The 10,722-nt window shown below is 39.6% G+C and overlaps 1 protein-coding gene across 1 annotated transcript; it reads left to right on the forward strand.

The window, feature by feature from the left end:
* The first annotated feature begins 279 nt into the window (after positions 1-279).
* LOC143118797 (interferon-inducible GTPase 5-like) lies at positions 280-6,944 on the forward strand. Its single transcript, XM_076279906.1, has 2 exons — positions 280-450; positions 4,966-6,944. The coding sequence occupies exons 1-2, from the start codon at positions 425-427 to the stop codon at positions 6,218-6,220; spliced, it is 1,281 nt and encodes a 426-aa protein (XP_076136021.1). The 5' UTR covers positions 280-424; the 3' UTR covers positions 6,221-6,944.
* Positions 6,945-10,722: the final 3,778 nt, after the last annotated feature.

Genomic DNA, 10,722 nt, shown 5'->3' on the forward strand with positions numbered 1-10,722 from the left:
GGTACAATGATAATAATATGATATGGTTTTGTTGTAAGATTCCATGTTGAATTTTGTTTGAATATGGATTGTTATAATTTAACAGATTGAACTGTAAATTATGTTGGCATAATGTTTAAAAATCTTGTTCCTTGTGCCCCTTTTTAAATTAGGTCTCTGCATGTCCCTGAAGGCAGATGTCACTGATATTCATCTTTGTGAAAGGTGTTTCAGGAATGTTTTCAGGAAACTAGATTCAAGCATTATTGTCGGGAAACAGAATATCCAGTTGAGCAACATTTTTTAAACCATGACTTGAGCCGTGAGCATTGCCATTCTAACTAAATAGGAAGATATTAGTAGGCAATCTATGTCACATAAAACCACAGGATATTCAGTTAAAGATATCTGATAAAAAGTAGCAGTTCATTTGGTAGGTGAGCGGATGCTTGTTGATGAGTTTCTCACAAGGTAAGGATGTACATTTTGATCATATAATGATCTGTTAATGATCTATTATCTATTTACAACCAAAGCATTCAGGTTAATTGCAAAAAACTATTCAAATGACTTACCAGTGATATATTGACATACTGTAATGATCTGTTAATGATCTATTATCTATTTACAACCAAAGCATTCAGGTTAATTGCAAAAAACTATTCAAATGACTTACCAGTGATATATTGACATACTGTATATTAGTCTCTTATCATCAACTGACACATCTCCACATTGCTTAAGTCAAATTGTGTTATTCTTGCTGTATATATCTTATATATAAATGATAAATGATATATGTAGATTATATGATAAATGTAGTTTATCATCAAAGTGAAATGGATGCTGTGTTAATTAACTGTGTTAATAAGTCAGCGGTGTTAGTTTAAGCACATTATTGAAGTATTGTTTTGATGTGTTGAATGGAAGTCAATGAGAGCTGTAAATCTCAGAATAGCAGTGACCAAAGAATATTTCTCTGGATAGCGTGACTGATCCAAACGAGGGTAGTCGTTGAATTCCGATTTGTTTTGACTGTCGATGAAGCTCTGGGCAGAGAATCTATTAGGACATTGCATTGATCAAGGGCGTAGGTTTGGTCTCAGCTTTGGTGGGGACACATTCACAACTCCTGTTGTCACAATACCAACATTATTGTTTCAATACCAATAGCAAGTGAAGAATCCCGATTTCGATACTATTGCGATTTTTTTAAATTTTTATTTGGTTTGTGTGATTTGTGAGATCATTCACATCAGTGGCAATCATAGAATTTGATTGACCCTCCACACACACACACATAGAAAGTGATGGTTGTCATAGGCTATTTTGGAATTCATATAAACTATAAACTTATATTGTTAATTATTTATAGTATTTTATGATCTGCATGATTACTAATAGCTAAACATATTTCGTCATTTGAATACATCATATTGATATTTAAATGATTAGGCTACACTTGTCTTTAATATCATCACTTGTGGTGTGTAAATCTAATTGAGTGCTTGTCACTTTAAGAGGAACGTGAACGCAATTAGCTTTCAGTCTCATGGTTTTAGGCTAGTGAAAAATAGTTTTGCAAGTGCAAGGATATGTGGATTCAATTAATCATGTTTGCAATGTCATTAGATAAAATAAATGTTAAAAAAACTAACAAGTCAAAGATTTTTTTTCTGGAATGAGATCATAGAAGAGATAAGTGTCTCTCAATGTTCATTTCTATGATGCAACAGTTTATCTTTTATTTCTTTGCATTGTGCAGGCTTTATTCACAAATACATTAGCGTACATAAACAGAATATAGGAACAGGAAAGGATCCATTGTTTATTGCGACTGCAAGATTGGTAGCCCAATTAGCCTAACAGTCAGTGATGGTGACTTCTATTCTGTGCCTATAGCCTATGCGACTGTCCGTGCGGCACACCCTTAGCCTATTCAACATGACTCCTAACTTTGGTAGGAAGATTACAGAAGCTAGGTTTAGCTGTGACAATATCCTGGGTAATATCCTAACAGCTAATGCTATTTTACACAGTAAAATCCGCATTTGAAAGCCTGGTCACCAGTTGCCAGTTTGTATGGCTAGTTATTTTGCCTAGACTGAATAATGAAAAAGCTTCGTATTTTTGGGTGGCATAGCTGATCTACAAACCACAAAAAGGGGCAAACATGTATGCTGAAGGGCAAAGGGAATATCACAATGTTTTACTCTGGCCTTTTATGGGATAGGCTATGTATTGGCAGACAGCCCTAACTTACCATTGTCGTTGACACACACCCGCTCGCTTGACTGCCAGTAGCCTGTGCTTTAACACTCTCCGTGCGTGTAGCGTGCATGTCACATAGCCCCCCCCCCTCTGTTTTTCAGCAAATCATATGACGTTTCTTGTAGCCTAATGTTGTGCTGGCTGTCGGAATCAGCAGCACAAATGAGTTCGCTAAAATATTGGTGGGGACAATTTTGTCATCTTAAAATATTCATTAGGACTAGTCCTTAGCGTTCCACCCTAAATCTACGCCCATGGCATTGATGTATTTACATGCACTCCAACATCACGGTTTTAAGGGTTATCCCAGTTTTGATCATATTCATGGTTATACATCTGCCTATATGACTGCATGCATACTAGAACTGCTACTATTACTAGTACTGATCAGAGGTGGAAAAAGTAGTAAAATATTGTATTCAAGTAAAAGTACCAATACTTGCGCTGTAGCTGCCTGGGTGCCTTAGCTGCTGGCTGCAGCAACTTGAGCTAGGTAAAACTAATTGTTTTCGGGGGTTTTTCATACCGACAGTACTAGGTGACCTCAAGAAACGGAGATCTATGTGAAAGGGTTCTCCTTTAACCCTTAAAACCCCTATATGAAGTTATTATTTTGCTGTCACTTCGTCTGTTTTATAACCCAGAAGGATGTACTTGGTATCAAATGATAGCTTTGTGTCTCCTCTTTCATCTGACATGGCATATCTATCTGATCACGGTCCACCAGTAATTCAAACGAGATGAATGGGTGTGCAGCGTTGGTTTGTGTACATGACGTTATTATTTTGCAGTCACTTCGTCTGTTTTCATAAGCCAGATGGATCGATATACATGGTACCAATGGATAGCCCTGAGTCTCCTCTTTCATCTGATATGCTTGCCATATCTATGCGATCACGGGTTCGCGAGTAATTCAACGAGAGTAATGGGTGCAGAGAAGTATAGACTGTAAATATGATGCAATTTGATTCAATTTCATGATTTTTTGATCGTACAGATAAGTGTGTAGTCTCTTTGGAAAGCCCCACTTCTGCTCTGTCATGCAATAATGGTTTCAACTCGCTGCGATGAACAGTTCCGAAGCAATGTAACAGAGAAGAAAGGGTGTGTTTTTTGACGCACTTTGCGTCAATCGGGTTCTAAGGGTTAAGTTTGAGCAGCAGTTCATTTTCAAAGTTAGTTGCATTAATCCTTGCTCGCTTTGCAGTGAACTTTTTTTTTTCTTTTTACTCAATAACGGATGGGATTTGTGATGTAGCGAAGTACAGTACTTCACTCAAAACGTAATCAAGTAAAAATTAAATTACCAATTTGAAAAACTATTAAAAAATACAAAATACACTGAAACTACTCAATACAGTAACGTGAGTAAATGTAATTTTATTACTTTCCACCTCTGTTACTGATTACTGTGTGCAGCTACGCCTGCGCATGTAGTCAGCAGCTGTCTGTCAGAAACTGGGATAAGGGGTATACTCAGGGTTCTCAAGTTTTGAGCTCAGCTTGGAGTGAGATTGGGGGGGGGCACTCACTTACTAAAATGTTTGGCTTGTGTGCTAAATCAGCCCCCCTGGCCACTTCAAAAGGTTGGTAACTCATCTTACTGTAATTAGGGTGGTCTAGGGGCATGTCTGGGGTCCCCAGAAGACATTTTTAAAAAATGTGGCAGCTCGTTGTCTGCAGCAGTCCTGTATCTTTAGAAAAAGATGTATGTGTAGCATACTCGCTCAAATTGATAACACTCATTGATAATATGGATCCATGGAGGCTCAGACGGGTGTCCCGGGACCTGATGAACACAACTATTTATTTTTTTGATTCGGCTGGTGAGTGGTGCGCTAGTTCTGAACCCGGCGAGAAATCCTCTCGTATCCCTGTGCTGCGCCTCTACTAATCATGCAGGTACCTGGACATCCCTAGTAATATTTCTGCGTGAGAAATGCAAGATGTGGCGTGTGAGCGTGTGAACTTGTTTAATTGCGTGTGTCTCACGCCTATTGAGAACCCTGGGTATACTTGTGAGAATTTGCCATTGACTACGCCACCGCCCCTTAGAACCAGTAGGTCACACAGATTCAGTGACTGAAAGGCATGACGTGGTTTTCTATTACCAAAATATATTTGTTTTTTATTAAATAACAGATACAATGACAACATGTACACGGACACACATAAGTCATGACCCTAGACATTAGGCTGTGACTTGGCAGGTAACTGCAAACGGGTGCTGTAACCCAAAAGAGGGCAATCAAAAGTGCTCCACATCAACACGACCAATAGGGATGGGTTAACAGTAGTACTACACTTAGCATGGCACAGCCCACAAGGAGGGGAGTAGCGACAACTAAAGGGAAATCCCCCATACGGACAGCCCAACACAAACACACAAAAATAACAAATACAAGGACACAAACCAAGGTACTGAACACACAAACACCCAACGAGCCATTGGCAAACAAAAGACAAAACCTGAACTGATACACAAACACATAGTCTACATTCAGTTTGCTTTATAAGGCCTTGACAGCCTTTTCAGGTGCAAGAAATTAAGCAATCTTTTTTCAGAGTAGTCCAGCTGGTATAATCAGGTTAAGAGCAAGCAAATATCACCTCTAAGTAAAGTATCCTTTCTAACATTTTGTTGTATTAATTCCACAGTATAAAATAGCATTTAAGCTAAAACATGTCTGATGATAATTCTTCATATGTTTTCAGAGCCACCATGTCAGATGGGTTAAATGTGAAAGAGTCTGAAAATGAGATTCTTGACTTCTATGGAGATGGAGGTGCTAAAGGGTTAAGTGATGATAAGGAAACTAAAAAATTTATTAAAGAATTCAAAAAGTCTTCATCAGATGCTGCAGTAAAGAAGATTAAAGAAAACTTTGAGACTCTGGATCATGTGACTCTCAACATAGGTGTAACTGGAAATACAGGAGCAGGAAAGTCCTCCTTCGTGAATGCCATACGGGGTCTGAGTAACGATGATGAGGGAGCAGCTGAAACAGGAGTGACGGAGACAACAATGGAGCCGACACCATTCCTGCATCCCACAATGCCAAATGTCACCATATGGGATCTGCCAGGTATCGGTACTCCCAAATTTAAAGCAAAGACGTACCTGTCTGATGTCCATTTTGAACGCTATGACTTCTTCATCATCCTCACATCAGAGAGATTCAAAGAGAATGACATTAGCTTGGCCAAAGCGATCAAGAAGAAGAAACGACTGTTTTATTTCATTCGCTCAAAGATCGACAACGACATCAATGCAGAAAAAAACAGAAGAGACTACAACGAGGAAAGGATGTTATCTAAGATCAGAGAGGACTGTAAAAAGAACTTGAATAGTGTTGGAAACCCAAAGGTTTTTATGATATCTTCCTTTAATTTAAACGATTATGATTTCAACAACCTGATTGACACCCTGGAGAGAGAACTCCCAGAAACAAAGAAACATGCTCTTGTCCTTTCTCTACCAGTCTACTCCTTAGATGTATTGCAGAGGAAGAAGAGCCACCTACAGAAGATGATCTGGCTCACAGCCTTTGGCTCTGGTGCAATAGCTGTGGTTCCTGTCCCAGGTCTTACACTGGCATGTGATTATGGAATCATCATGTCATTTCTAGAAAGTGTTTTCAGATCTTTTGGGCTTGAGGATAGCTCTTTGCAGAGGCTTGCAACAAGAGTGCAACTGAACATGATGGACTTAAAAGCTGAAATTAAATCAAGGTTTAATGATGGAGTCACACATGCTGCGGTGAGGTCTTTGCTCGCAACGCCTTCAATGGCCACCATCATGACTCTCAAGGGGCTCATGAGCGGCACAGTCCCCCTCGGACAGCTACCAGCTGGAGCCATGTCTGTGCCCATCATGCACTATCTGCTCAACAAAGGCCTCAAGGAAATGGAAAATGACGGCAAATCTGTGCTGGAAAAAGCACAACTGCACTATGTGGAGATTCCATAACTGAGATAGAGATGTATCTGAGCACAAATCCAGGGGGATCCCATGGGTATGTAATTGAGGTTACATTGTAATAAATGCATCCAAGCAAAGGGCACTGGAAGAATTTGTGTTGTGGACTGGAATAGGTTTGACATTATCTCTGAAGATCAAATTTTTGATTTTTTTAAAAAAGTGAAAGTGTGGTCATAAACACTCAAATACTGCATTTGCATCAGTTTCTTCTGGGACACAAGGATATATACTACAGGAGGTACAATAAAGATGAATAACAATGTCTGTTTTCTCCTCACACTTAACATGGTAGGATCAATCATACTAAATATTGTGCATTTCTGTTAGACTCATTATATGCATTTTGTTACATCCAAAGACATATTTGTTTGTTTGTTTATTACCTTAATTGTTACACTTTACATTCATGGATGTATTGTCCATTTGATTTGTCTAACCAACTTTTATGTTTATGGTTTATAGACTTAAATCTTTCTGAGAGGCTTTATAGGAAGGCTGGGTGCCATTTTTGTTTAACCTTATTTTCTCCTATTTTTGGCTAGAAAAGTGAGGTTAGTTCATATTGTTAATTTTATCTTTTGTTTTGAGGTACGTTAATTCCACTCTGAATAACTAGATATGGTTGCTTTATTATTTTGGTCTTTCCCCCTGCTGAAGTTCATGTTAATGCTTCCTGTGCGTTTGTAAATAAATCCAAACATTATTTGATAAATCTCTTGTTGTGCTTTAAAGTGCTGGGACAGGAGAAGGGAATTTCTAAATGTTTTGGTTATATCGCCCCAACCCCTAGCGCTAAAAGTGCAACATAACAATATTAAACAGCGTTCACTTGTGCTATGTTGAGTGATTACACACAGTACTATGTAATATTTTATGGTTGGTAGCATTTGGGTCTTCCATGACTCACTAACATAGGCTTCAAACATCCTGTCATCCAGACCCGGCGGCAGACACAAATTCACGGACGTGCATTACACCTTTCCAGGGGGGGCACGGAAACTTTAATTGATCAAGGTAGTTTAAGCTTACACTTGACAAAACATTCTAATATGAAAATGTAGATGCAATTGTTGTAAAATGGTGCAGCTCCTTTAAGAGAGCCCCGTGCGCAGGGATGGAGAGAGAGAAAGCGAGAGGGGATATGTGTGTTAGAACTGAGATGCGTGTGAGATAGACGTGCTGTTGAGACTGGAGCTAGTCATATTCAAAATAATGCAAAAATAAATCCGCAGATAAAACCAAAATCCTCGTTCATTTGCTAACCACTTTCAGATAGCGTGTTAGGGAGTTAGCCTCGAAGTTACGGATAACTTCGGCCCTGGAGTGGTAACAAGCTCCCTGTTCTCCGACTAGGTCAGAAGAAAAAAACAGTAAAGGTTAACGCTATCAAACAAACCCAGAAACTACTTGGCCTACTTCTACTAACTACGATATGAGATATGAGAGATATGAGAGCCGATAAGATATTTGTCATCGGATGACAGAGGTTAGTGCAGAAGTGAAGTAGACTGCGCCACGTAACCTCCTCTCCATTTAGGTGATGGGCTTACCTAATGTTCAGTGGCGTGCACAGACATTTTGGGGGGCAGGTGCTCAGAAGGGGGGGTGGGCACTTTTTATCGCACGTGGAACACTTGATTATAAAAAAAATTACACACACATGTTGAATGAAATTTGACTTGTGCTGCAATTAGTAAATCAATATACAATCTAGACAATAAAGACACCAAAATGTGTTAATTTATGTTGCCTAACAAAACCTATACAACAGAAAACGTTCGTCTTAACACATAGATTTGCAATTGCAAACTCTACCGAAATTATTTGTAGCCTATGTGGTCGTCCTCACGTTATCTGTCATTGACCTGGGCTACAGCGTAAAACTTTATCAGGTGACCAGTCGGCTAAAAATGCTTAGTTGTTTGATGCTGTATGAGCATTTTACTGCACAACTAAATGATTACACGTTGGCATAGGCGGAGTTTGACATTCGAGCCAGGGGGGGCAGACAAAAAATAAATAAAGTAGATGTACCGCAGAGCGGTACAAAATATGACCGCCGCCCAGTCCAGCACATTTTTTCCGCAAAAAGAAATCACGCTGAAAGGCCTATATGATTCTAACTGTCTCACTAAATTGCATTATCCACACTCAATTCTCACTGGTATCTGCTAGACAACAAGTACCAAAACATGATTAGTTCATAGATTTCACATGTAAAATTAATTTTATACAATCCCACCTCCATCTTGCCTGTTTATAATTCTGAGAAATTCTTGATTGTTTGTGTTATGTGTGTGTGTGTGTGTGTGTGTGTGCGTGCGTGCTTGTGTTTGTGCCTGCGTATGTGCCTGTGCATGCAAGCGTACATATGTCTACTGTGTGAGTATGTGTCATACATATGGTTACTGTGAATGTATGTGTGTGTGTGTGTGTGTGTGTATCTGTTTGTGCACATGTGTGCACATGAAATGGGTTAACATGACCCCTGGAGGCAAACATACGGAAAAAATGGTCATCCTAGGCCCTACAGTTCTCAAGATATTCACAGAGAACTGTGTCTGCCCTACCCTCCTTTCGGGGGGTCCAGTCCAGCGGGGGGGCTACAGATCAAAACGAAAAATGACGGTTCCATGCTATCCATGTGGGGGTACATGCCCACCAAGTTTTGTGTACCCCAGTCTTTCAGTGTCCCGGGAATCCTTGTTGGTGTACGTCACTAAATGTACACATAAATTATTTTATTGTAAGGCCCCCCATGAACGAAAGTACACAAAACTTGGCATGCATTCGGAGGGTGTCATAATGATCCTACACTTTTAATTTCGTGCAGTTTTAACCTTGTCAGCCAGAGATATTGTGATGAAAACACCTCATTTTTTGCTTTTTAATTTTTAACTAGGTGGCGCTATACATGAAATAAGTGGTAATGGGATGGGTTGACATGCCCCCTTAAGACCAACATACATAAAAAAGATGGACCTCCTAGGCCCTACGGTTCTCGAGATATTCACAGAAAACTGTCTCCGGCCACCTACAGGCCAGTTGGTGTATAGTAACATAAATTAATTTATTGTGTGGCCCCCCATGAACGGAATTCCACAAAATTTGGCGTGCATACAGAGGGTGTCATAATGATCCTACACTTCCAATTTTGTGCAGTTTTGACTATGTTAGGTCACAGATAAAAAAATTAAAAAAAATCTGACTAAACCTATATGACCGCCGCTTCGCTGCGCGGCGGTCATAATAATTGTAGCAGCTGAGACCTGGCCTACCACTTGGGGAACACAGCATGAGCACATATGGAGAAAACAAACATGCTAAATAATGATAGCCTATATATAATTACATTGTAACAATTTAACAATTTGTCCTCATGAAATCCAATGCTTGTCTTGTCTTGAAACGCAATAGATAGGGGTGTCGCCTAGCAGTTGAAAACATTCGGGGCTTAGCCCATAGAGTTGTTGCTCACTTTTGATAAATTAATCCACCGCCTCTAGCCTCATTTGCGCCACATTGATTGAATATTTTGTACAATCATATTTTGTCAATTAAAGAATGTAATGACCTGTTGCCATCTTGACACTTCTGTTTGCTATTAAAAACGAACTATATAGCCTAGTGTAACGGATGCCAGCTAGCTTAGCTGTGCTTGTGGAACGTTGCTAAACCTCCGACGCCTCAAGTGCTGCTAGCATGCGAGCCACCTAGCAGAGTGGAGTTTTAAATAACAAGATGCATCGGTTCATGCCATAGGTTCATGCATGCTTAGCTTAAGGAGAACGAGTCATTGAAAACTCAAATTCGATTCTACAAAGGCAAAGTAAGTAAACTGTAGGCTATTGAGTGCAGGGCAGACTTAAATCATAGCGAGAACTCCAAGAATCAAAGGAAGTGTTCACCTACAGTCTGATGCCTCTCTAAAAGCAGAAACGAAGCGCAATCACGCCATTACGTTAAGACATGTTAAGAAAAAAATATTCATATTTTGCTGTAATCCAATGACACGAAAAAAAGTAATCCACAGCGATCAGTAGGCCTAGATGCACTAAAAGGGTCATCCAGCCAGGCCTACGCGCGTCACATTCACCAGCCAGTTCCAAACAGGTGAACAAGGCTTTGCCACTTTGCTGTTTAAACAAAGTGGAATAAAAAGTCCAAATCTACACACAACGCAAAATCAATTAGTAAGCTGACAGGACATTTATATACATGGCATTTAGGCAACCTTTATTGCAACGTTGGCACGGCAAGATGTCCATACTAGTGCAACAGTAATTTTCGCGTTTTTTGCGTCCTGCGTCAGGTTGACCTTAATGTCACTTTTCAATGTGAAGGATCGCAAGAGAAGAAAACCTGGCTGCTCCCATCATCAACCGCAGCCCGTTCCCTATTGTTGTTTTGTGTTATTTAAATTATTTTTAAAATATCTGGTCATGCCAGACGTATTTCACTAATTTTTGAAACAATGCAATTACCCATTT

Source organism: Alosa pseudoharengus, unplaced genomic scaffold (genome assembly GCF_046254945.1).
Source record: "Alosa pseudoharengus isolate Yale_2024_CS ecotype anadromous, Long Island Sound unplaced genomic scaffold, YU_APseudo_1.1 YU_APseudo_1.1_scf_12, whole genome shotgun sequence".
Taxonomy (NCBI): Eukaryota; Metazoa; Chordata; class Actinopteri; order Clupeiformes; family Clupeidae; genus Alosa; species Alosa pseudoharengus.

Bases quoted from the DNA above. Each gene is read 5' to 3' on its own strand.
- LOC143118797 (XM_076279906.1), top strand. From the start codon at position 425: ATGCTTGTTGATGAGTTTCTCACAAG. The intron at 451-4,965 runs GTAAGGATGTAC...ATATGTTTTCAG, and splicing joins GTTGATGAGTTTCTCACAAG to AGCCACCATGTCAGATGGGT.